The sequence below is a fragment of the Leucoraja erinacea genome, chromosome 5, assembly GCF_028641065.1.
Source record: "Leucoraja erinacea ecotype New England chromosome 5, Leri_hhj_1, whole genome shotgun sequence".
Taxonomy (NCBI): domain Eukaryota; kingdom Metazoa; phylum Chordata; class Chondrichthyes; order Rajiformes; family Rajidae; genus Leucoraja; species Leucoraja erinaceus.
In genome coordinates, this window is record NC_073381.1 from 2,409,266 (window position 1) to 2,436,903 (window position 27,638).

The 27,638-nt window shown below is 44.2% G+C and overlaps 1 protein-coding gene across 1 annotated transcript in view; it reads right to left on the reverse strand.

Annotated features, from left to right (window-relative positions):
* Nucleotides 1–27,638, reverse strand: part of pdss2 (prenyl (decaprenyl) diphosphate synthase, subunit 2) — a 169,497-nt gene that overhangs the window by 82,001 nt on the left and 59,858 nt on the right. Inside the window, exons 3-4 of the mRNA XM_055634987.1 lie at nt 18,663–18,797; nt 1,338–1,536 (exon numbers count right to left, since the gene is read on the reverse strand). Coding sequence (XP_055490962.1) covers nt 1,338–1,536; nt 18,663–18,797 — 334 coding nt within the window. The remainder of the gene's footprint in view (nt 1–1,337; nt 1,537–18,662; nt 18,798–27,638) is intronic.

Sequence of the window (27,638 nt, forward strand, 5' to 3'; positions counted from 1 at the left end):
GCCCGACTCATCATCCACACCAAGTCCTGGCATCACATCACTCCAGTCCTCAAACAACTTCACTGGCTTCCCATCTCCCACCGGATCACCTACAAAATCCTGATCCTCACCTACAAAGCCCTCCACCATCTGGCCCCCCCATATCTCACTGACCTCCTCTCCCCCTACCAACCCTCACGGTCCCTCAGATCCACATCAGCCAGTCTCCTCTCCATCCACAAATCCAACCTCCGCAGTTTTGGGGACAGAGCCTTCTCCAGGGCAGCTCCCAGGCTCTGGAACTCCCTCCCCCAACTGATCCGCAATTCCGTGTCCCTCACCATCTTCCAGTCCCGACTCAAGACCCATCTCTTCACCTCTGCCTATCCTTAGCCCCACGTCCCCCTCCCTATTCATCTGTACTTGAATTGCCTCATATTGTGTTTTGAATTGAATTCTGTCTTTAATTTGTGTACTAGTCATGTGTCTACTATTTATTTCATTCCACTTACACCTCTACTTGCTAAATATTTGTAAGGTGTCCTTGAGACTCTTGAAAGGCGCCCATAAATAAAATTTATTATTATTATTATTATTATCCAGCACGTTGGCATCACAGTAGAGCACCAAAGACCCGGGTTCAATCCCGACTACGGGCGCTTGCCTGTTCGGAGTTTGTACATTCGCCCCGTGAACTGTGTGGGTTTTCTCTGAGATCTACGGTTTTCTCCCACACTCCAAAGACGTCCAGGTTGGTCGGCTAATTGGCTTGGTATAAATGTACCATTGTCCCTAGTGTGTGTGTGTGTGGGGTAGTGTTAATGTGCAGGGATCGCTGGTCGGTGCGGACTCGGTGGGCCAAAGAGCCTGTTTCCGCGCTGTATCTCTAAACTAAACTAAATTATTTGATTGTAGGCCTGTAACCATTTAGATTTTCCTCAATTTGCTGATAAAAGATTTGAAGCACCAGATGATATGAAGAGGTACACAAATTGATGTCGCTGTTTTCTTTCCAAAATGTCACAATTACCCTCTTATTTTCCAGAAGGACCTCTTAATTTCTAAAGTCAAATCACCTTTTCATTAATGTTGCCGATTGGTATCGCTTCTATTGCATCTCAATCTGAAGAAGGATCCCGACCGGAAACATCACCCATCTTTTTCTCTAGAGATGCTGCCCGGCCCGTTGAGGTACTCTAGCACTTTGTGTCTATCTGCAGTTCCTTGTTTCTACTCATTACAAAAATCCCCTCGCACTCTGCAAGATACATGTGACACGTCAATTAACTGAAGCTTTATGATCAAAGGTTTATTCTTGCTTTTATTTTCAGAAGCTTGGAAAAGAAAGCCTTCCATACCTGCGTGTTCTGTAATTGTGCCAGCCCTGTAGAAGCATTCGCCAAAAGGAAGTCTCCACTCAGTACCGCCATCTTGTTGCCAAACTGCATGTCCTTCAATGGTCCATGTGAAGCGGTCAGCTCCATAATATTCACTATGCCACGGTGAACCAGGAAAGCTGTGTGAATCAGTTCAGTAATTTCTGCCAAATTTCGCTGACTGAAAAAAAAGAGAATTATAAGTGATAGGAGCAGAATTAGGCCATTCGGCCCATTAAGTCTCCTCTGCCATTCAATCTCCCCCTCCTAACCCCATTCTCCTGCCTTCTCCCCATAACTCTGACACGTGTATTAATCAAGACCTATCTATATCTGCCTTAGGTTTAGGGTGAAGGGGAAAAGATATATAAGAATCAGATATATAAGATATATAAGGATAAGAATCTGAGAGATAACTTTTTCACACAAAGGGTGGTGGGTGTATGGAACAAACTGCCAGTGGAGATAGTTGAGGCTGGGACTATCCCAATGTTTCAGAAACAGATCATAAGTGATAGGAGCAGTATTAGGCCATTCGGCCCATCAAGTCTCCTCCGTCATTCAACCATGACTGATCTATCTCTCCCTCCTAACCACATTCTCCTGTATTCTCCCCATAACCCCTGACACCCGTACAAATCAAGAATCTATCTATCTCTGCCTTAAATATATCCACTGACTTTGCCTCCACAGCCTTCTGTGGCAATGAACTCCACATTCACCACCCTCTGACTAAAGAAACTCCTCCTCATCTCCTTACTAAAATAATGTCCCTTAATCCAACGACCTCCAGTCCAAGACTCTCCCACTAGTGGAAACATCCTCTCCACATCCACTCTATCAAAGTCTTTCACTATTCTGTACGTTTGAATTAGGTCCTCCCTCACTCTTCTAAACTCCAGCGAGTACAGGCCCAGTGCCGACAAACACTCATCATATGTTAACCCACTCATTCCTTGGATCATTCTTGTAAACCTCCTCTGGACCCTTCCAGAGCCAGCACATCCTTCCTCAGATATGCTTCCCAAAATTGCTCATAATATTCCAAATACGACTTGACTAGCACCTTGTAGAGCTGCTTGTCACAGGAACATGATGGTGTGGAGAAACAAATTAATGATTGTTGGATCACAGGTTTAGATTTATTATTGTCACGTGTAGTAAGGTACAGTGAAAAGCTATGTTTTGCATTGTATCCAAAAATATCAGATAATACTGTACATAAATACAACCAAGTCAAACTCAAGTACAATAGGTAGAGCAAAGGGGAAGATACAGAGTGCAGAATTTAGTTCTCAGTATTGTAGCGCATCAGTTCCTTAGACAAAGTCAAATGTCCACAATGGGGTGGAGGTGAATCGGACAGTACCCTAGCTTATGCAAGGCCTGTTCAGAAGCCTGATAACAAGTCTGGTGGTGCGCACCAAAGATCAAGATAGCCCACTTGACAAAAATGACATAATACGGTCACGGGCAGATTCACGGGAAATTTAAGGCCCTATTCCCGTAACAGGCTTCCGTCTCCGCACCAAAGATCCCATAGAATACTAGTGCGGAGACGGGAGCCGGTTACGGAAACATCCTTGTAAAAATAAAAGTTATTTGGTAAAAATCTTCTCCTCATTTTCAGAATTTTAATTTATTAACACAAACTGTTCCCCCGCAACGTTGATTACACTGCGAGTCGGGTCGGGTCCGGTTACGGAAATGGATGAAAAAAAGGCCCACGTTCCACTCCGTTGCGTACTACACGTCAGCCCATTGCATTTAGCAGGAGTGGTCTATCTTGCTCCGCTATAGGATCTTTGGTGCGCACTTTCAAGCTTTCTGTTTGACAGGAGCTGGGTGGAGAAGGATCGACTGGGGTGGGACAAGTTTTGATTACATTGGCTGTATTTCTGAGGCAGCTGGAAGTGTAGATGAAGTAATTGGTCGGAAGTCTCTTTTTCACACAGAGAGTGGTGAATCTCTGGAACTCTCTGCCACAGAGGGTAGTTGAGGCCAGTTCATTGGCTATATTTAAGAGGGAGTTAGATGTGGCCCTTCTGGCTAAGGGGATCAGGGGGTATGGAGAGAAGGCAGGTACGGGATACTGAGTTGGATGATCAGCCATGATCATATTGAATGGCGGTGCAGGCTTGAAGGGCCGAATGGCCTACTCCTGCACCTAATTTCTATGTTTCTATGTTTCTAAGTCTGGTTCTGTGTGATGGACTGGTCCACATCTACAATTTCATGTGGTCTTGGTCTTATTAAACAATGCAGTATTTTATACAACTATGCAAGACCATATAGTGTGTTTTTATGAAGTTTATTGAAACTATAATCCTTCAGAGTCACAATGCCAAGTTGTTGTAAATATTCATGTTTAGTTTGGAGATACTGCATGGTAACAGGCACTTCGGCCCACCGAGCCCAAGCTGACCATCCATCACCTGTTCACTCTGGTTCTATGTGATCCCACTTTCTCATCCACTCCCTACGCACTTTACTGAGGTCAATCAACCTTCAAACCCGTACATCTTTGGAAAGCGGGAGGAAACTGGAACACACGGAGGAAACCCACACGGTCACAGGAAGAACATAGTGAAGGAAGATGCAAGTTTCTTCTGTATCGTTTCTCTGTCTGCACTGCGGCCTAACATTGAGGAGTTGGCGGCCTTTGCTGGAGACTGACTTTTGAGACCTCCACTGCGGGGAGCTTACGGGACTTTAACCAGGGATCAACCTCGGAGATCCAACCGTGCGTGCTTGCGGACTTCGGGAACTCTAAGGCGCAGGAGCTACAACTGCCCCAACGCGGGAGCTTCGATCATCCTGACACGGGAGCTTTGACCTCCGGCTGCGGGAGCATCGATCGTCCCGACGGGGGAGCTTCAACCGCCCCGACCGCGGGAGAATAAAAAGGAAGGAGATTGGTCATTTCTGCCTTCCGTCACAGTGAGGAACGTGGGGAATCCGCTGTGGTGGGTGTTCATGTTAACATTTATGTAGTTGCGTGTCTTGTTGCTTTTTTTTCTTCGTATGGATCGTATGGCTGTATGGTAATTCGCATATCACTGTACTTTAATTGGTACATGTGACAATAAAAGACCTTTGAAACCTTTGAAAACATCTGATGCCACATTCACTCTCTGCCCACATTACCATTACATATTCCTCCGTCAACATTGGTAATGGAGTTGCCAAGGTTGTCAAACAGTGTTAAGGGCAGAATATAAAACTGGCTAAAATAATGGGGACTGACATACATTCAACCCCTGGTGGCCCAAACATGCAATGTTTCAGTGTGTGGGAAGGAACTGTAGATGCTGGCTTGCACCGAAGAGAGGCACAAAATGCTGGAGTTGACGCATAATGCGCCGTTAGGAAGCATTTTATTGAGATGCATCACAGCTTGGTTTTGGAACAGCTTCATCCAAGACCGTGAGAAATTGCAGTGTACGCAGCCCAGACCATCACACATATCAACCTCCCTTCCATCGACTCCATTTATACCTCACCCTGCCTCGGTAAGGGCAGCAGCATAATCAAGGACCAGTCTCACCCTGGCCACTCTCTCTTCTCCCCTCTCCCATCAGGCAAAAGGTATAGAAGTGTGAAAATGCACACCTCCAGATTCAAAGAGTTTCTTCCCAGTTGTTATAAGGCAACTGAACCATCCTACCACAACTAGAGAGCAGTGTTGAACTACCATCTACCACATTGCTGACCCTTGGGCTAGCTTTGATCGGCTAGATTTATTGGCTTTACCTTGCACTAAACACAATTCCATTATTATGTATCTGCACACTGTGAATGTCTCGATTGTAATCGTGTATTGTCTTTCCGCTGACTGGTTAGCACGCAACAAAAGCTTTTCACTGTACCTCAGTACACGTGACAATAAACTAAACTGAACTACGTAACTCAGCGGGTCAAGCAGTTACTCCAGCATTATGCAACTTTTCAGCCTGTTTCGGGTGAAGGCAATTCTCGACTTTGACGTGCGAGAGTTGACAGGTATTTGGATAGGAAAGGAGCAGAAGGGTCCAGAAGAGATCAATTAAAGAAAAATAGAAAGCTTAAATGAAAACCGCCTCATTAAAGAGCAATATTTGTCACCGCAGCTCGAAATATAATTTTCCAAGTCATGATGCAACTCAGTCAAGATTAATGAGATTTGCTTTTTAAAAGAAACTTCTCTTGGTTTTGCAGCAATGTAAATACCAATTTAAAAAAATATTTCCTTTCAACTGAGATCTAAATGCCAATCAAGGGTGTTAAAGATATGAAATGTTCTCTTAAGGAATCAAAATTTATTGCCATCTTTTCAATTCCTTCCAAAGCACAATTTGTGTCATGCTTGAAAATATGCGTGTCAAAACAAGGCCTAAAGAATATATTGCCTGTGATCTGTGAGCAGTTTTACTTGTACAAAAAAAAATATTATTTTCCTAGCACTAATGCTAAGACTTAAAGAAACTAATGAATAAATACATAACAGTACTCAGAATTTAAATTTATATTCACTATTTGGTTAGACTGCAATGCAGGGATACAGCATGAAAAAGGACCATGCTGTCCGCAAAATCTGTTCTATGGATCACCCTGTTGAGTTTTCGTCTTTTAGTTTCAGCTTGGTTTAATGGCACGTGTACTGAGGTATATTGAAAAGCTTTTTGTTTTTTCATGCTATCCAGTCAACGGAAAGACATGATTACAGTCTCTTAAATTACAGTCTCTTACAATCTCTTAAAAATAGTGGAGTCAGGGGATATGGGGAGAAGGCAGGAACGGGGTACTGACTGGGGATGATCAGCCATGATCACATTGAATGGCGGTGCTGGCTCGAAGGGCCGAATGGCCTACTCTGGCACCTATTGTCTATTGTCTATTTAAGCCGCCCACAGCATATACATGCAAGATAAAGTCCAGAAAAGTCTGATTAAAGATAGTCTAAGGCAGTGATTCCCAACCTGGGGATTGGCAAATTACAGGGGGGCCACAGAAACATTTTGGGATTTAGGAGGCCACAGGTTCAATGAAGGGGGCCACTTTTTTTCCGCTAATAATGTGGGGGGGGGGGGGCACAGAAAAATTAAAGATCCCAAGGGGGCCATGAGCTAAAAAAGGTTGGGAACCACTGGTCTAAGGGTCTCCAATGAGGTAGATGGTAGCTTAAGACTGCTCTCGTTGTTGATAGGATGGTTCAGTGGCCAGATAACATGTGAAAACAAACTATCCCTGAATCTGGAGGTGTGCATTTTCATATTTCTGTAACTCTTGCCTGATGGGAGAGGGGAGAAGAGGGAGTGATCAGGATGAGACTGGTCCTTGATTATGCTGCTGGCCTTGCCCAGGCAGCGTGAGGTATAGGTGGCGTCAATGGAAGGGAGGTTGGTTTGTGTGATGGTGGGGGCTGTGTCCGCTATTCTCTGCAATTTCTTGCGGTCTTGGATGGAGCTGTTGTGCCCCGAACCATGCTGTCATGTATTCCGAAAAAATGGTTTCAATGGTGCATCTGTAGAAGTTGATGAGGGTTGTCGGGGACATGCCAAACTTCCTAAGCCTTCTAATACCCCTGTCCCACTTAGGAAACCATGAACAGAAACCTCTGGAGACTTTGTGCCCTACCCAAGGTTTTTGTGCGGTTCCCAGAGATTCCCGGAGGTTTTTGTCAGTCTTCCTACCTGCTTCCACCACCTGCAGCCTCCGGCAACCGGAAACCTTGGGTAGGGCGCAAAGTCTCCAGAGGTTTCTGTTCAGGTTTCCTAAGTGGGACAGGGGCATTTAGGAAGCAGAGGCGGTGGTGTGTGTTGTTGGCTATTGATTTGGATGTAGTTTTATTCTTCACACCTTCTTATAAATTGCTGCCAAAATGCGAGCACTTACCAAGATCACATGGGCAATTTATGGAGATCAATTAGCTCACAAACCCAAACATCTTGGAGATGACCCTGGCATGGTCTTCAGATTCGGGACTGAACCAGATCTGTGAGGCAGCAGCTCTGCCTGCTGCAGCATCGTGGAACTAACTACGATGGCATAGTGATAATGTTGCTGCCTTACAGCGCCAGAGATCTGCGTTCAATCCTGAATATTGGTGCTGTCTGTACGGAGTTTGTACGTCCTCCGTATTCTCCAAGATCTTCGGATTCCTCCCATATCCCCAAAGACATACAGGTTTGTAGGTTAATTGGCATCGGTAAAATTGTAAATTGTCCCTAATGTGTTGGACATTGCCAGTGTATGAGGTGATTGCTGGGCCAAGGGACCGTTTCAGTGCTGTATCTCTGAACTAAACTAACCTAAACTATGTTATGTTGAATTACTCAGTATGACAAAGAGTCATAAAGTCTTATAGTGTGGAAACGTGCCCCCCCCCCGCCCAACTTGCCCACAACTTGTCCCATCTACACTAGTCCCACCTACCTGCATTTGGTCGGTCGGTCTGTCTGTCTGTCTGTCTGTCTATCTATCTATCTATCTTCTATTCATAACTAAAACTCTGATCGTGTTATCTTCCGGTTTGCACAGTCTTTCTATTTGCGCAAAAACGGTTCGCGATAGCACTATGATTGTTCGCCAGTTCACTCACCATTCTCCTGTGCTGCGAGTGTGACAAGTTTTGTTCCGATCGGTTGAATGCCGTAAAAGTCAGCGAGGTTTAAAAATCTTAAAAACCGTGCGTGCGCAGATCGATCTCTTCTCCTGCCAGTCAGCGCCGCGCGGATTAGTCTCTTCCCCTGTCACTTGCCGGGGTGGTCCGCCCCTTCCTGCGCCATCGTGTCTTTACCGGAGCTGAGGATGGCCGGCGGAGATTTCCAACCGGACACAATTTTCGAAGTGACCTGAAGCGACCCCAAGCAGCCCAGCCCCAAGCAGCCCAACGTTAGAGACCTGACGCGACCCAGCCCAGCCCAGAGTCAGAGACCCAGCCCTTCCAGTCCCTATTAAATCTTCTCCCCCCCTCACCTTAAGCCTATGTCCTCTGGTTCTCAATTCCCCTACTCAGGGCAAGAGACTTTGTGTGTCTACCCAATCTATTCCTCTCATGATTTTGTACGCATAGATGATATATTATAAAGAAAAATTCAATCGATCAATAACCACAAAACCAGGTTAAACAGAAAACCTAAAGTCCTCACTGCAACCAAACATAGTCCATAGTTGAAGGTGGTGTTGTGCAGTGTTCAAGTGCTTGGTGCTTGTTGGGAAGAAGCTATTCTTGAATCTGGAGATCACGGCTCCTTCTTCCTGATGGTAAGAATTAAATGAGCGCGCGACCAGGGTGATATGAACCTCTGATGACAATGGCTGCCTTTTTGAGGCCGCGACTCTGAAAGATCTCGTTAAATATGAGAAGATCAGTAATGCGATGGACTGGTATTCGTTTTAGAGGTGCTGGAGTAAGCAGGACGGGCAGCACTATTCGAGATTATGGACGGGCAATGTTTTGGGCCAGAATCCTTCTTCTGATCGAAAACACCGCCTATCAGTTTTCTCCAGGGGATCGGGACCCCATCTGGAGTGGGGTCCTCGTCTGAGGCCTGTCTCCTGTTTTCCCCCGAACCAGAGAGGAAGGTGGAGGGAGCCGGTGACGGCGGCAGACGCTGGACAAAGGGTCGGTAAAACGGAACCGGGCGAGGAGAGGGACGACGATTCGCTGGATGATCTGGACGCTGTCAATGGTTGCAGCAGACTGCAGTGGGACTTTGCAAATTGCGTTAAAACCTGACGACCCTTTCATATGGTGTCAGTGGGCTGTTTCTATGCATTCTGTACTTATCGGGGATTGTACTTATTTACGGCAACAATCTTACGGATCTGTAGGCAAATATAAGAAATCCACTGGTACACCTTCGTACATGTGATAATAAAGAACCACAGCATGACTATCTATTCCTCTCATGAATGACAGAGAGGTTGGTGGGGGTTTGAGTTACCTCATTACATTGCAGATTTTGCTCAAGATTCCAGCATCTGAGTCCCTTATGTCATATGTTCATGTGGCATGGAGCAGAATTAGGCCATTTGGTCCATCGAGTCTACTACGCCATTCAATCATGGCTGATCTATCTCTCCCTCTCAATCCCATTTTCTAGTCTTCTCCCTTGACACCTGTACTAAGCAATAATCTGTCACTCTCCTCCTTAAAGATATCCAATGGCTTGGCCTCCGCAGTCTTCTGTGGCAATGAATTCCACAGGTTCACTACCCTCTGACTAAAGAAATTTCTCCTCATCCCCTTTTTAAAGGTACACCCTTTTATTATGAGGCTATTCCCTCTAGTCCTGGACTCTCCCACTAGTGGTGACTGGGCTATCTGTGCTTCTATCTATCTCTAATGTCAAGTAACCCTTGTGTAACCTATCTCTCCGCCCCCACCCCCATCCTAGTCATTGTACTAGTTTCACTGTTGTCCTGTTGAGTTTCACTGTCCGTATAACTCGCATTCACTCGCATTCACCTATCACCACAGCCAACAATGGACCATTGTAGGCTCCATCTATCCTTGATCACCGTTGCTATTTGCATATCTTTCATTCATTTGTCCTATGCACCTTCCATATCTCTCATTTCCCTTTCCCCCCCCGACTCTCAGTCTGAAGAAGGGGTCTCGACCCAAAACGTCACCTATTCCTTTTCTCCAGAGATGCTGCCTGACCCACTGAATCACTCCAGCTTTCTGTATCTATCCGGTTTAAATCAGCATCTGCGGTTCCTTCCTCCATTATCTGTGCTATTTCCTTTGCTCCATAGATGCTGCTGCACCCGCTGTGTTTCTCCAGCACTTTTGTCTGCCTTCGAAGTCCCAAGCAAATATTCATCTGGAAGAATATTCATTAATACATGCTCTTAATCAGTTATATTTCAGCAGAGCTAGTTCCCTCATTCAATAATCCAACATTTCACGTTCAGACGCAGGGCAATCGAGTTTTTGCAGTCACAGGAGAGCGCGTCCAATGTAAATAAAGGCTCTGAAGGAAAAAAAGTCTGCTTGACGCTTATGACGTTACTGGTGAACAAGGGCTGGAAGAAATCAGTCGATTCCCGTTATAGCCATGATTAAGCTCTCTGGAGGGCTTTTCAGAAAATTAACAAATTGCTTATAACAACTTGAAATTGCAGTGGCATAGAAGCTGTAAGATAGTTTAGTAGGGCAATTGTACCCAAAGCAGCCTATATTTTGTGCACTGTAAGGCCAGCTGACCAGTGCCAAGAAAAACATACTTTATTCCCACCATATATATTCAAAGTAATTAGCAACAGAGGGCATTAAAAGAAGTTCTACATAATTGGGCAACCGGCCACAAAATCTTTTTTTTTTTCAGCACTGTAGCAGCAATTTTGGAATGATTCACTTCATTTTGAAATTAAACGGTGATTAGATTAGCATGCATCTTCCACCTCAGACAATTCAACAGGTTTTAAAAGGGTATAATCTTATTTAAGAGTTGAAGCAAAAATAAATGTCTGGCTTTCAGTTTCACGATTCTGATAAATAAAACATGTTACAAAATATTTTTTCCCGGTCCTTGAATTTAAAATAACAGAAAAGCTGAAGTTGCAAAATATAAATTATTACAGTGGGGCGGTGCAGTGGTGCAGCGGTAGTGTTGCTACCTTACAGCTCCAGAGACCCGGGTTCAATCTTGACAGCGGGTGCTGTCTGTACGGAGTTTGCACGTTCTCCTTATGACTGCGTGGGTTTTCACCAGGTGCTCGGATTTCGCCCCACATTCCAAAAATGTGCAGGTTTGTAGGTTAATTGGCTTCCGTAAATTGTCCCTAGTGTGTAGGATAGAAGCAGTGTATAGGTGATCATTGGTCTGTGTGAACTCAATGGGCCTGTTTCCACCCAGTATCTCTAAACTGAACTAAACAGTGACTTTGAATTAGTAAAAGTCAACCTTTAACTATTGAAAAGACCATGGCTCAGCTTCTAACAACTTAAAATGCCTGTCTAATCGCCATATCCTTGAAAGCCTTAGATTCCAAAATGAAACAAACTCACCCGTGAATCTACAGTCCACAGGTCGATCTACAGTCTTCAGTAATAAATATTCATTGCCCAACGAGTGAAGAAATTATTCCTCCTACGTCTTAAGTGTCTGGACCCCTGTGGCTCCTAGTTATTTCCAACCCAGGAAAACAATGTTCCAGCATCCATCTTGTCAAGATTCTTGAGAGCCTTCTAAACTCTGCAGAATACAGTTCATTATTGCCTGTCAGGACTGCCCTATCATTTAAGGAAACCTTTACTACACTGCCTTAAGGCAGGCGTATCCTTCCTGCTAAGGTATACACAATACACCAGTTTTGGTCTGTAAGAGGCCTGTTTGACTGCAGCAAGATAGATTGCTGTAATTTATAGAACCCGTAGAGTCATACAGCGTGGAAACAGGCCCTTCGGCCCAACATGTCCCATCTACGCTAGTCCCACCTGCCTGCATTTGGCCCATAAACCTGTCCTATCCATGTACCTGTCTAACTGTTTCTAAAATGTTGCGATAGTCCCTGCCTCAACTACCTCCTCTAGCAACTTATTCCATATACCCACCACCTTTATGTGAAAAAGTTGCCCCTCAGATTCATTTTAAATCTCCCCCCCTCCACCCCCATAAACTTATGTCCTCTGTTTTTCGATTCCCCCACTCTGGGCAAGAGATTCTATTCCTCACATGATTTTATACACCTATATAAGATCGCCCCTCATCCTCCTCCGCTCCAATGAATAGTCCCAACCTCCCCCTATAGTTCCGGCCCTTGAGTCCTGGCAACATCCTTGTAAATCTTAACTGTACCCTGTCCAGCTTGACAACATCTTTCCTATAACATGGTGCCCAGAACTGAACACAATACTCTAAATGTGGCCTCACCAATTTCTTCTATAACTGCAACATGACCTCCCAACTTCTATTCTTTTTAGTGTTTAGTTGAGTGATATAGCATCGAAACAGACGCTTCTATTGAAACATATACGATTATTTAGGGTTTGGACACGCTAGAGGCAGGAAACATGTTCCCGATGTTGGGGGAGTTCAGAACCAGAACCAGAACAGTTTAAGAATAAGGAGTAAGCCATTTAGAATGGAGATGAGGAAACACTTTTTCACAGAGACTTGTGAGTCTGTGGAATTCTCTGCCTCAGAGAGCAGTGGAGGCCGGTTACATAGAAACATAGAAAATAGGTGCAGGAGTAGGCCATTCGGCCCTTCGAGCCAGCACCGCCATTCAATATGATCATGGCTGATCTCTGGATACTTTCAAGAGAGAGCTTGATAAGGCTCTTAAAGATAGCCATGTCAGGGGATATGGGGAGAAAGCAGGAACGGGGTGCTGATTGTGGATGATCAGCCATGATCACATTAAATGGCGGTGCTGGCTCGAAGGGCCGAATGGCCTACTCCAGCACCTGTTGTCTATTGTCTATTGTGACAGTGTGGTTTTTTCCTGGGTGCTCCCGCTTCCTCCCACACTCCAAAGACATCCAGGTTTGTGGGTTAATTAGCTTCGGTGAATCATAAATTTCCCCTCGTGTGTAGGATAGTGCTAGTGCATGGGTGATTGTTGGTCGGCATGGACTTGGTGGGCTGAATAGTCTGTTTCCACGCTGTATCACTAAACTAAACTGAACTCGATTGGATCCAGACAAGAGGCTGCAGGAGTAAAGAGTAAGCCATTTAGAATGGAGATGAGGAAACACTTTTTCACAGAGACTTGTGAGTCTGTGGAATTCCCTGCCTCAGAGGGAACTATAGTGGAGGTCGGTTCTCTGGATAATTTCAAGAGAGTGCTAGATAGGGCTCTTGAAGATAGCGGAGTCAGAGGATATGTGGGGAAAGCAGGAAAGGGGTACTGATTGTGGATGATCAGCCATGATCACATTGAATGGCAGTGCAGGCTTGAAGGGCCGAATGGTCTACTCCTGCACATATTCAGCCATTCACAATAGTTCTATGATATCCCATTTTCCCTTTACATTAGGGGCAATTTTCAGAGGCCAATTAACCTAAAAACCCACACATCTTTTGGATTCGAGAGGAAACCGGAGTACCCGGATGAAATCCACAGAGACAACCAGCAAACTCCACCTGTGTTCAAGTTCAAAACTGGGTCTCTGGTGTAGTGAGGCAGCAGTGTAATTGCAATAAAGACCAAACTCCCATTTTCCATCCTAAATGTTTGCCAATTTTGAGATATATATACAAAAAGATTTAGGGTGAAGGGTGAAAGATTGAATAGGAACCTGAAGGGCAATGTTTTTGCACAAAGGGTGGTGGGTGTATGGAACAAGCTGCCAGAGGAGGTAGTCGACTATCTTGTTTAAGAAGCATTTGGAACCAAAAGCAGCAGATGAGACTAGAGTAGATGGTTGACGTGGGTGAATTGGGCTGAAAGGCCCGTTTCCACACTGTATGGCTATGACCTTTATATCCCAGTCTCACTGATTTAAACCTTTTGATCATCCCCATCATTAAAAAGAATGCTTTCCTCACTCGATTTGCTGCACCACTGTGGAGGCAGCACAAAGCCCTTGAAGTACCATCACCCTGGTCAACGCTAGATTCCAGATAGGTGACACGCAGTACACTGCATAGTTACGCACTTTGATGAGCAGGTTAATCAATTACAGATGAAAGAAAATTCTTCATTAAAAGTATCTTATAATTAGGATGTTTAAGAAGGAACTGCAGGTGCTGGAACAATCGAAGGTAGACAAAAATGTTGGAGAAACTCGGCGGGTGAGGCAGCATCTCTGGAGCGAAGCATTGGGTGGCGTTTTGGGTCGAGACCCTTCTTCAGACTGATGAGGGGATGGGGGGGGCTGGAAGAAGAAAGGAAGCGGTGGAGACAGTGGGCTGTGGGAGAGTGGGAAGGAGAGGCGAAAGAGGGAGAAAGCAAGGACTACCTGAAATTGGAGAAGTCAATGTTCATACCGCTGGGGTGTAAACTAACGTAAACTAAAACTGGGGTGTAGAATAATTAGGATGTGACAGTTAGCCATCTTACAAAGTGTCTTTTAGAATTGCAAGACAGCTGCATCTTCACAAAGTATATTATTTCCAAACAACATAGAACTCATTCTGACAAACTAATTATATATACAACAGTTGGAAGTTGTATCGTTTATACTCATTGGAGGGATGTGGGCTCAGCAGGCTGAACCAGTATTTAATTGCCCATCCCGCATAGTTTTGTTCTCCAATTAGTTTACTTCAAAGATGCGGTGTGGAAACAGACCCTACGGCACAAGTCCAAGCCAACCAACAATCACCTGTACACTAGTTCCATCCTACACACTGATCGTCACCTATCCATGTTCACCCGAGATGCTGCCTGACCCTTTAGAAAGGAGATGAGGAGGAGTTTATTTAGTCAGTGGTAAATCTGTGGAATTCATTGCCACAGAAGGCTGTGGAGGCCAATTGAATTAATATTTTTAAGGTGGAGATTGACAGGTTATTGATTGGTACGTGTGTCAGGGGTTATGGGGAGAAGGCAGGAGAATGGGATTGAGATGGAAGGGTAGATCAGCCATGATTGAATGGCGGAGGAGACAATGGGCCAAATGGCCTAATTCTGCTCCTATACCTTATGAACTTATGATCCGCTGAGTTACTCCAACACTGTCTTTCTTTTAGGAATATATGTATACCTTGTCAGATGACATCAGGTAAGAACACAAAACTGTGCACTGTGATTAATGGAAGAGCAACTGCCAAATTCCCAGTTATTCTCAGTTCAGTAAAACTATACTTTTAGCAGCACAGTGGCTCAGCGGGAGAGTTGCTGCCTCACAGCGCCAGAGACCTGGGTCCAATCCTGACTGCGGGTGCTGTCTGTACTGAGTTTGTACGTTCTCCCCGTGACCTGCGTGGGTTTTCTCCGGGTGCTCTGGTTTCTTCCCTCATTCCAAAGACATACAGGTTAGTAGGTTAATTGGCTTCGGTAAAAATTCTAAATGATCACTAATGCGTGTAGGATAGTGCAAATGTACGGAGATCGTTGGTCGGCGCGGACTCAGTGGGTTGAACGGCCTGTCTTCGCGGTGTATCTCTAAACTAAACTATTTTGTTGAACTAGAAAGAATGAGTGCAAAGCAAACTTGACTGAGAATCCACAAAGAATGTGCAGAAATTGACATCTGGCTAGTTTGCGCTTTCAAGTCCTGTATTTTACAAGGATATGCAGCATTAATGGGTTTCACAATTTTATACGGGAGCTCATTGCCTTTAAAAACAAAGAAATGGTTAAGCTGTAATTAAAGCATTGCTCGCAGCTTGAGACTCAATTATACAAAAGATATTGGAGCTGTAATGACATTACAAAATGGAAATACATGGTGACAAATGATTATGTTAAATGTGTACCGAGTGAACAATTTTAATGTTATCCAAGAGCTTATGAAATAAAGGATTGTAAAATAACTAGACATCTTTATTTGCACCAAGTAATAATATGGCAGGAAGGGAGAATATTTGGAATGTGAAAAAGCATAAAGCATCGGTTTTGAGTTATGAATAATTCACGAGCGAACTGTCAAGGTTCCTCACGTTAATCACAAGGTGAAATTATAAGTCATAGGAGCAGAATTAGGCCATTCGGCCCATCGAGTCTACACCGCCGTTCAATCACGGCTGATCTGCCTTTCCCTCTCAGAACCATTCTCCTGCCTTTTCCGTATAACCCCTGACACCCGCACTAATCAAGAATCTGTCAATCCCCACGTTAAGTTAGAAAAAGGCCACAAAATAATCAAAAGAGAAGGACTGGAAAATGATTTGTACTTGAACACATCCACGGTTCTAATGTGTAAGATGTCGCAACCATGGTAGACTATGTGATTTACCATCCAGCAGTGGCATTGATTTATCATATATTCAAATGTTGCAAGATCAACTAAAGGTGCAAGAATAAATCAAATCCTAAACAAAATATTTTTCTGCATATGCAATATTTATACATTTATTGTTGATCCCCATATATTTAAAATCTCTAAACAGCACAATTTAATATAAAAACATTTATCAAATAATTATATGTTAAAAGCAAAATGACAGGGAATAATTAATCATCTTCTTAACATTATTCACACAAAACACAAAAAAATAATAGTTTTACTTGTTTTGGTTCAAACTCTAATTCTATTTTAATTCATCTATAAAGCAAATATCATTTCAACTTCTGACTGCTGGTCTTGTTCACTGACTGCCAGCATCTCCCATTCTTCATCTATTTGTGTGCCTTATCTTGTTCCTCTTGCTAATTATTTTGATGTCCCCTTCTGCCAACTGCCCCACACCATAACTACCTGAGATATCGTCGCTTGGGGGCAATATATAAACAGGCCCAACTTGTCTCTTGTTAATTCTGGGAGGTCTAACCCAGGCTGGACCTACATGGTGAATGGTAGGGCTCTGGGGAGTTTTGTGGAGCAGAGGGATCTAGGAGTGCAGGTGCATGGTTCCTTGAAGGTGGTGTCACAGGTGGATAGGGTGGTCAAGAAGGCTTTCAGCCCATTGGCTTTCATCAGAGTATTGAGTGTAGAAGTTGGGAGGGCATGTTACAGTTATATAATACGCTGGTGAGGCCACATTTATAGTATTGCGTTCAGTTTTTGGTCATCATTCTTTCTGAAAGATATTGTCCAGTTTGACGGAGTTCAGAGAAGAGTTACCAGGATGTTTGCCAGGACTCGATGGACTGAGCAAAAGAGAGAGTTTGAGCAGGCTTTTCCGTGGAGCGCAGGTGGATGAGGATGACAGGTGATCTTCTAGAGGTGTAAAAAATCATGAGAGGAATAGATCAAGTAAACGCACTGAGTCTTTTGCCCAGAGTAGGGGAATTGAGAACCAGAGGATATAGATATGAGGTGATAGGGAAAGCATGCAGGTACAGCATGCAGGTTTTACTGGATGTACCTTGAACTAAACGTTATTCCCTTATCATGATACATGATAAAGGGATGAGCATGAATAACATTCAGTGCAAGATAAGGGGGAAATCCTTTAAAACCGAGATGAGGAGAACTTTTTTCACACAGAGAGTGGTGAATCTCTGGAACTCTCTGCCACAGAGGGTAGTTGAGGCCAGTTCATTGGCTATATTTAAGAGGGAGTTAGATGTGGCCCTTGTGGCCAAGGGGATCAGAGGGTATGGAGAGAAGGCAGGTACGGGATACTGAGTTGGATGATCAGCCATGATCATATTAAATGGCGGTGCAGGCTCGAAGGGCCGAATGGCCTACTCCTGCACCTAATTTCTGTGTTTCTATGTTTCTATAATGCCGATCAAAGATAGCTGGAGGGTCTCCAATGTGGTAGATAGTAGTTCAGGACTGCCTGATAGTGGGTGAAGGAGTAGGTAAAGAAGGGGCTGTTTCCACACTCTATGACCCTATGACTGTACACTGTGAATGGATCGATTGTAATCATGTATTGTTTTTCCACCGACTGGTTAGCACTCAACAAATGCTTTTCGCTGTACCTCGATACACATGACAATGAACTAAACTGAACTGAATCCGGGCTTGTAGCGCCGTAAGACAGCAACTCCCACTGCGCCACTGAGGCATGTTTCTATGGCTTATTACATGACTTACATTTTCATCCTCATAGATTTCTACCATTTGCAGTTTTTTTGTTTGTTTTTCAATAGCACATTGTTCTATTTCTCTCTACTGTTTACTGAAACAGCGTCCTATGAAATACATCCATGCTATTTGCCTCAAACTGCGGCAGATCGAAAGTTACACATTTTAATCGTACTTTATATTTATTAGTTGAAGGCTCCAAACTCTAAGCAAACTAAACAGGGGCCTTGCCCAGAATGGAAGGCGTTAAATATGGTTTGTGCAAATGGAACACTTTGTAACTGTCGGTGTGCTTTATGTGATGACTCTTTGCATACCCTGGGCATGTAAAACAAAGAATATATGACATGTGACATTGCCATATGTGACAATAAAGTATCATTCATTCATTCATTCAATGGTTGGCATTGGTTTCCAAAGAAAAAGTTTAATCCTGAATATGAGAAAATCCTATGTGTAGGAAGGAACTGCAGATGCTGGATTAAACCAAACATAAACACAAAATGTTGGATTAACTCAGTGGGACAGGCAGCATCTCCGGAGAGAAGGAATGGGTGACGTTTCGGGTCGATACCCTTCTTTAGATTCCTTCTCTGCAGAGATGCTGCCTCTCCCGCTGAGTTACTTCACCATTTTGTGTCTATCTAAGAGAAAATCCTCTTCCTTCATGAACCGAAAAAAAATTCTTGCAAGTCAGAATTAGTTCTGGCAAACAGAAAGTTTACCTGGGGTAAATTCCGCTGACCAGGTCTCCTTCCATTGGGGGATCTGCTGTTTTACTTGGTCCAGCTGCTTTTGATATCAATAAGACCACCAAACCACGCAGCTGTAGATTGTTCCTGTTGTCATAAATAAATCCCCTGTTGAATCAAAAATACATATAAACACATTATTAGCTTACAAGTAAAATAGAAAATCAGAAATAGCATACAAGGATGTTGCCAGGACTCGAGGGCCCAAGCTGTAGGGAGAGGTTCAGCAGGCCAGGGTTCTATTCCTTGTTGGAACGCAGGAGGATGGGGGAACGATCTTTTCGAGGTGTACAAAATTATGAGATGAATAAATCGGGTAGACGTACAGTATTGCCCAGTCGCGGAATCGAGATCCAGAGGTGTAGGGGGGGGGGGGGGGGGGGGGGGGGGGGGGGGGGGGGGGGGGGGGGGGGGGGGGGGGGGGGGGGGAGGAGAGAACATTAAATAAGAGCCTGAGTGGTGATGTTGTTTTATACAAAGAGTGGTTAGTGTATGGAACGAGCTGCCAGAGATGGTGGGATTAGTGTAGATGGGACATGTTAGCCAACATGGGGAAGTTGGGCTGAAGGGCCTGTTTCCACACTGTGTGACTCTCTCTATTTCTATTGTGGATATCACTTGATTTTAGTACCGGACTAGGAAACGATGCAAATCTCACAAATTCTCTACACAAATATTCTGCACCCATTTAGATAGATGTTGTTCCATTTCTATACACAATAACCTTTATTTTAGGGCAAGTATAAGGGTATACTTGCACTGCTACAGAAACTGACATCTTTAACAAAATGTCACTGAATTATTTGAGATGAAAAATAAAATGTGTGTGACTTTATTTTACAGCAAATGCATGAATGGTTGAATTGTTGCATTCATCCGTGTATAGAGTCATGGAAACGGGCCCTTATATTTTGAAAAAAAAAGATCAATTAAATCTCAAACTGTGGCAGGAAAATTTAGAAGCTCACAGCAAGGCAAATGTAACACCCCTAGAAATAAAACGCATCAATTATCTATTTGCTGGTCTTCAACGATGTTATTATGAAACATCATTATCAAATTCATACTTAAAGCCAGAGTATGAAATTAAACCATTAAAAAAATCCATGTTTGGCTAAATTATACAAAATCATTTTCTGTATAAGTAGCACCATGATGGAAATGTAATAACTAAAATTATAATAGGCAAGTAACCCTTGGGAAAATTCAGAGGTGAATCTGGGGAATAATTAAGTGCGGAGCTGAGAGAATCTACCTGCCATCTGCAGTTCAGACCACTTGATACATGTTGTAATTACTCGCCTGCTGATGTAGCTTAAAACGCCATTTCACAGTCGTCTACTTGAATACAAGCTGGATAGCCTGGATAGGGTGGATGTGGGGATGATGGTTCCACTAGTGGGAGAGTCTAGGACTAGAAGCTTAGAGCCTCAGGATTAAAGGACGTTCCTTTAGGAAGGGGATGAGGAGGAATTTATTCAGTCAGAGGGTGGTGAATCTGTGGAATTCAGTGCCACAGAAGGCTGTGGAGACCAAATCAGTGGATATATCAAAGGCAGAGATAGATAGATTCTTGATTAGTAAGGGTGTCACAGGTTTATGGGGAGAAGGCAGGACAATGGGGTTAGGAGGGAGAGATAGATCATCCATGATTGAATGGCGCAGCCGACTTGATGGGCCGAATGGCCTAATTTCCCCTATCACTTATGAACAGGTTAGGTTTCTTTTTTTTTGTACAGGTCCACCATCGATTTTCCAGCAACTGATTGTCCAGCGCCTTCTTTAATCCAAACAAAATTATGAGAGCGTACTTGAATTCCCCACCCCCACCCCAGAAGTCCCCCCGAAAATGTGGCACCTAGGCTGGGTGAGGCGGTGATCTCCACATCATCGGGAGCCGCCATGTGACACGTGTGATGGAGCCACTATCTACAGCACCAGAGACCCTGGTTCGATCCTGACCTCAGGATCATCCTGACTGTCTGTGTGGAGTTTGCACATTCTCCATGACAGTATGGATTTCTTCCGGCTGCTCCGGCTTCCTCCCACATCCCAAAGATGTGCGGGTTTGTAAGTTAATTGGTCTCTGTAAATTGCCCCTAGTACGTAGGGAGTGGACTTGGAAGTGGGATAACACAGAACTAGTGGGAACAAGTGATCGATTGGTCGGCGTCGACTCGATGGGCAGAAGGGCCCGTTTCCATGCTGCATCTTTCAATTGATCAATCACACTCCCACATCTCCGTCTATCTATTTCCCTTTTTAAGAAACTACTTAAAACCTACCTGTTCTCATGTTCCTTCACAGAAGAAGTGCTTCAAATCTGGTCTGATGACTCTTTTGTTGCTCACAGCAGTGAAGGCAGTCAAGAGCCATAGTCATAGAGTTGTACAGCGTGGAAACAGACCCTTCGGCCCAACTTGCCCACATCGGCCAACATGACCCATCTACACTTGTCTCATCTGCCTGCGTTTGCCCCATATCCTTCTAAACCTATCCCACCATGTGCCTGTCTAAATGTTTCTTAAACCGTGCGATAGTCAGGAGTGCTCAATTGTCATACAAGTATGTACTGCAAACAGGACACTGAAATTCTTAGTTGCAGCAGCATAACAAGTCTGTAAACACAGTTTTCATGGATAACATAATAAACAAATAAAAATTTCAAGACATGTTTTTCTACAATCCAATATTAGTGAGTAACTAAACAAAGCAAAATGCTCTAATGCAATCATTGAGTCTGAAGAAGGGTCTTGACCTGAAACGTCACCCATCCCTTCTCTCTAGAGATGCTGCCTGACGTGCTGAGTTAGTCTGGCATTTTGTGTCTATCTTCGGTTGAAACTAGCATCTGCAGTTTCCTCCTACACATTTCATAGTTGGTGCTTAATAATAATAATAATAATAATAATATATTTTATTGTCATTGCACATAGGTGCAACGAGATTTGGTATGCAGCTTCCATCCGATGTCATAACTTAAACAACTAATAAAATGTAGATAAAATTTAGATACCCCGAGAAAAATGATTTTAAAAAAAAAAAAGAACAGTAAAACAGTCGAAAGTGCGAACAGTTTCAAAGTAGAAACAAGAAACTGCAGATGTTGGTTAATACAGGATAGGACACAAAGTGCTGGAGTAACTCGGCGGGTCTGGCAGCTTCTCTGGAGAACAGTTAGGTGATGTCTCGGGTCGGAACCCTTCTTCAGATTGATTGTCAGGGGGGCAGGACCTACAAAGCCCGAGGAAGGGCTCTGACCTGAAACGTCACCTAACCGTGTTCCCCTGGGATGCTGCCTGACCCGCTGAGTTACTCTAGCACTTTGCGTCAATCTTTATGCGTCTTACCTGTCAGGTTTTGCTTTACCCATCAAGTTTCATTTAACAAAATGACTATCATGCTCTCTTTTGGCAGAGCGAATAGGATTTGTGTTTTAAGAAGCATGAAGTGGTCCGTTGACTGACGCCAGGGTTTTGGCAGTAAAGTGCTGGATGTAATACTCTGACGGGTATGGGGGGGGATGACAATCATAGTGGAATTTCAACAGACTATTCAAGTTTCTAAGCTAATCCTCCGGGATTGTATCAAAGCAACTCAACTCCTACTTCATCATTCAGTGTTGCATAATACTCCAAAGGTGCCGTGTCACAAGACCATTTCTTTCAAAGAAAATTCATTGACGACTCTCAATGTCAGAGCCGGGAAGAGGACGGAAAAAAAAGTTTTTTCTGTGGAGACTCAGTTTCTGAACAAGGTGCCGAGCAACAGAAAGTGGTATCACGTTCAGCTTCTCATTGCGATTCGCACTGTCAGCACCCGAGGCCAAACACTGTTAGCACACATACATTCAGCTGACGACATTAAGCCATGGATTCTAATTTACGAGTCTGTCACAGTTTCCCTTCTGGCAGCAAGCTCCTCCCCGAGGATCAATGCTTTTCTGTTGATAATTTCTTTTTTACATTGGATATTTTAACATGAAAGATTTATTTCCCTCTAATATGACTTTTAGCGAGATGTGGAAGTGTGTTTATGATCCAACGCTGAAAATGTTTCGCTTTTTCCTCTCCAGGGAAATAAATTCAGGTTAAAGGCTGCATGGAAATACATGTTAATGCTGATAACAGGTCTAGCTTTTAAAACTAGCCTGTTCTTAATACGACGACTCACAAGCTGCACCTTAACAGAGGTTGTGTGGATTCGAGGGCCGAAGCTACAGGGAAAGGTTGAGCAGACTAGGACTTTATTCCTTGCAGTGTTTGACGGCATTGGGCCTGTACTCACTGTGGTGTAGAAGGATGAGGGGCAGACCTCATTGTAACTTACCGAATAGTGAAAAGCCTGGATAGAGTGGGTGTGGAGAGGATGCTTCCACAAATACGAGCGCCACATTACCTCAGAATTAAAGGACGTTCGATTAGGAAGGAGATCAGGAGGAATTTCTTTAGTCAGAGGGTGGTGAATCTGTGGATTTCATCGCCACAGAAGGCTGTGGAGTACGTCAATGGATATTTATAAGGCAGAGATAGATAGATTCTTGATTAGTACGGGTGTCAGGGGCTTTTGGGAGAAGGCAGGGGAATGGGATTGACAGGGAAAGATAGATTAGCCTTTATTGAATGGCGGAGTACACTTGATGGGCCGAATGGCCTAATTCTGATCCTGTCAATTATAAACATGAACATATGAGTTCTGAAGGCTGAGGGGTGATGCTATAGAGGAGTATATAATCAAACGGGTGATTTTATACACCACAAATAAAATCACACTAATAATCGCAATATAAAATCACAAATGCACAGTCTTTTTCTCCCCAGGGTGGGAGAATCAAGAACCAGAGGACTTTGGTTTAAGATTAGGAGGGAAAAATGTAATAGGAACTTGAGGAACAAGGTGCCAGGGGAGGTAGTTGAGCAAGGTACTATGACAACATTCAAAAGACAGTTGGACAGCTGCATGGATAGGAAAGGTTTAGAGGGATATGGGCCACACGCAGGATAGTTGGACTAGCTTAGATGGGGCATCATGGTCAGCATGGTCAAGTTGGGCTGAAGGGCCTATTTCCATGCGGTATGGCACTGTGACTCCATTAACATCTTTGCAAGCACCCTGATACAAGATGCTGAATGAAAATGCTCCCCGTTTCATTTGCATCATGTTGAAAGGATACAGTGCTGGCTACACAGTGCAGTAGAATTAGACTGTGTGAAAACAAAGACATTTCAGACTTTACTTTCCGCAGCTTTCTTGCATGGAGTAGACAGTCAGAACCCTTTACCCAGGATGGGTATCAAATCAAATCAGGCCTGGCTTTGAGCCGAGCGAGTAAAGTTTTTTTTACACATTGGGTGGCGAGTGCCTGGAACACACTGCTGGGGTGGTGGTCTAGGCAGGTGTGGGAGTGGCATTTAAGAGACTTTTGGAAAGGCATATGGTTATGCAGAAATGCCATAAGACCATAAGTGACAGGAGCAGAATTAGGCCATTCGGCCCATCATGTCTACTCCTCCATTCAATCATGGCTGATCTATCTCTTCCTCCAAATCCCATTCTCCTGCCTTCTCCCCATAACCCTTGACACCTGTACTAATCGAATAGAGGGGTATGGATTCTGTGCAGGCAAATAAGAGTATGTCATGACATAATGTGGGCCGAAGGGCCTGTTCTTGTGCTGTACTGTTCTCTATACTGTGTAATGTAGCATTATGTTTGGCATGGATATTGTGGGCTGAAGTGCCTGTTCTGTGCTGCGCTGTTCTATTCAGTTCTACAATCCAAAAATATTCAGTAATTAACAATGATGTAATGATCGAAATAAAATGCAACTGAATTCAAGACAGATTATATTTCTGTGAGAGCAATATACTCTGAGCAATTTCACTTATGACTTAAAAGGAAAAACTGATGATCACAGTACATTTCATTCCCATTCACCATGGACTCTATCATTGTACAAATATTTATTAGGCAGCTCGAAGAAAACGAAGAAAGGTTGAATGAAGAAGCAACAGCTATCTACACCAGATATCACCAAAATGAACAGCAGTGGACACAAGGTTGACACCATGATACTGAAACCTGCTCCAGGAGGCTTGTATTGTTGTCCAAGGTGGATAGTGGCAACACTGCACTGATAAAGCAGAGCTCAAATGTTTATCCCCAGTGGATGTAACCTTGCCTTGGGCAGTAATCTTATCTCAAATCAATCATTTGACCCAAAAGGTCCTCTAACTATGAATATACTTTCTTCTAATTCAATACACTTGTACGTTTTATTTATGAATCAAGTTATGCTTCCAATCGTAAAAACTCAATGAGTCATATTTGGCCATTGCACTCATTCAAACGCCATGCACTAACGGCACAGGCTTTTAGTACTTTCACCCACATGAAGAAAATGAACATTGCTTATAATCTTACATGTAAGATAGTTATATATTGGTGTGTAAAATTATGAGAGGCATGGATAGGGAAGACAGCCAGAAACTTTTCCTAGGGGGCTGAGAAAGTACGGGGACATGGCGGGAGGTCATGGCGAGATCAAAGGGGGACCCGGCAGACGGTGGGGGGGGGGGGGGGGGGGGGGGGGGTGGGGAGGGTCGACGAGATCCAAGGGTTTACTCGGCAGGGGGAGGGTCGACAGAGATCGAAGGGGGACCCGGCAGAGGGGGAGGGGAGGGGGGATGGGGAGGGTCGCTGAGATTGAAGGGTAACCCCGGAGAGGGGGGGGTGGGGGGGGGGGGGAGGGGAGAGGGGGGTGGGGGAGGGGCGCCGACGACGAAGGGTGACTCGGCAGGGGGAAGGGCTACGGAGATCAAAGGGGGGACTCGGGAAGGGGGAGGGGGGGGGCGGGATCGAAGGGTGACTCGGTGGTGGTGGGGGGGGTGCCTGCTGCTATTTGGGGTGGCTGGCACCAATGGCAGATGAGATCTTTCCATTAATCTTTTGTAACATTGTCGGTGCCAGAAACGTGGCGAGTGTGTGTGTACTGCCTGAGTGAGGTATGCTGTATGATTTTATCGGACTGCATGCAAAAACTAACCATTTCACTTGACCTAGGTACGTGACAATAAAGCACCATTGACAACAAATATCATTAAATCATTAGAAGCAAACAAACAAAAGGTAGGGCAAAGACAAAAACAATACCCCATGTCCCTAGTGCAATCAACGCAGTTTGCAGTTTAGTTGGGAGTTTGTAGCATTCTATTACCCGATGGCTGTGGGGAAGAAACTGCTCGTGAACCTGGTCGTTACTGTTTCCAGGCTTCTTTCTGATGACGGGAGTGAAATGAGAGCGTGGCCAGGGTGGTGTGGGACTCTGATGATGCTGGCTGCCTTTTTGAGGCAGCGACTCCTATTGATCGTCCAATGGTGGGGTGGTCATTACCCATTGAATGCTAAATGTCCATAATAATTGTCTAATTCTCTTGAAGATAACAAATAGAAACATATTCTGCAAACTTACAATACCTCAACAATAAATACTGCTAATAGCCTCACCCACAACATCATGAGGAATAGATTGGGTCAACACAAACAGTCTCTTGCCCAGGGCCAGAACCAGAGGATATCATTTTAAGGTGAGGGGGGTGGGGGGGGGGAGGATTTAATAGGAACCTGATGGGTAACTTTTTTTACACAAAGGATGGTAGGTGTACGGAATGATCTGCCAGTGGAGGTAGTTGAGGCAGGTACTATTGCAACTTTTAAGAAACATCTAGGCAGGTACATGGACAGGCTAGATGCAGGAAGATTGTTCCCGATGTTGGGGAAGTCTAGAACAAGGGGTCACAGTTTAAGGATAAGGGGGAAATCTTTTAGGACCGAGATGAGAAAAACATTTTTCACAGAGAGAGTGGTGAATCTCTGGAATTCTCTGCCACAGAAGGAATATATTTGGCTATATTTAAGAGGGAGTTAGATGTGGCCCTTGTGGCTAAAGGGATCAGGGGGTATGGAGAGAAGGCAGGTACAGGATACTGAGTTGGATGATCAGCCATGATCATATTGAATGGCGGTGCAGGCTCGAAGGGCTGAATGGCCTACTCCTGCACCTAATTTCTATGTTTCTATGGATAGGACAGGTTTAGGTGCATATGGAACAAACGCAGGCAGGTGAGACTAGTGTAGATGAGACATGTTGGCCGGTGTGGGCTGGTTGGGCGGAATGACGTGTTTCCGCGCTGTATCACTCTATGACTCTCATTATTCCCCGTAATCCAAATAATGTCTAGGCATTTGATCTTGAAAGTAAACCTATCTAATGGAAAACAGCAATGAATGCTGGCCACATAATGCTGGAATAACTCAGCGGGACAGGCAGCATCTCTGGGGAGAAAGAATGGGTGACGTTCACCCATTCCTTGTCTCCAGAGATGCTGCCCGTCCCACTTAGTTACTCCAGCATTTTGTGTCTACCTTTGATTTAAACCAGCATCTGCAGCTCTTTCCTACACAATAATGCTGGCCACATCGCTGTTGTTCAAAACTGCAATGGAGGATTACATTAGATTGCTCAAATTCCTGGAATGGGCCTCACTCCGAAGCCCCCTGCTACGCAGAAGAGAAAGGTCAGAAGAACTGGGCCAGGCTGATGCTTTGAGGGTGACACAAGAGGGACTCGTGACAACAGTGCCTCCAACTACTTGCCAAGAAGGTGGGAGAATTGTTTGCTTGCTATTTAATGCATCTGAAGTGAACAACTTGGCAAGTTGAAAGGGAAGATTTCATTTTCCTTGGAGACACAAGGAATGGCAGGTGCTGGTTTACAATCAAAAAAAGGGTCTGAAGAAGGGTCCCGACCCGAATCGTCGTCTATCCATGTCCTCCAGAAATGCTGCTTGACCCTTTGAGTTACTCCAGCTCCAGTTACTGTGTTTAATGATCCATTCTCAAAGAGGAAAGTATATATGTTATGTGTATAAAAATACATGAAAAACTATT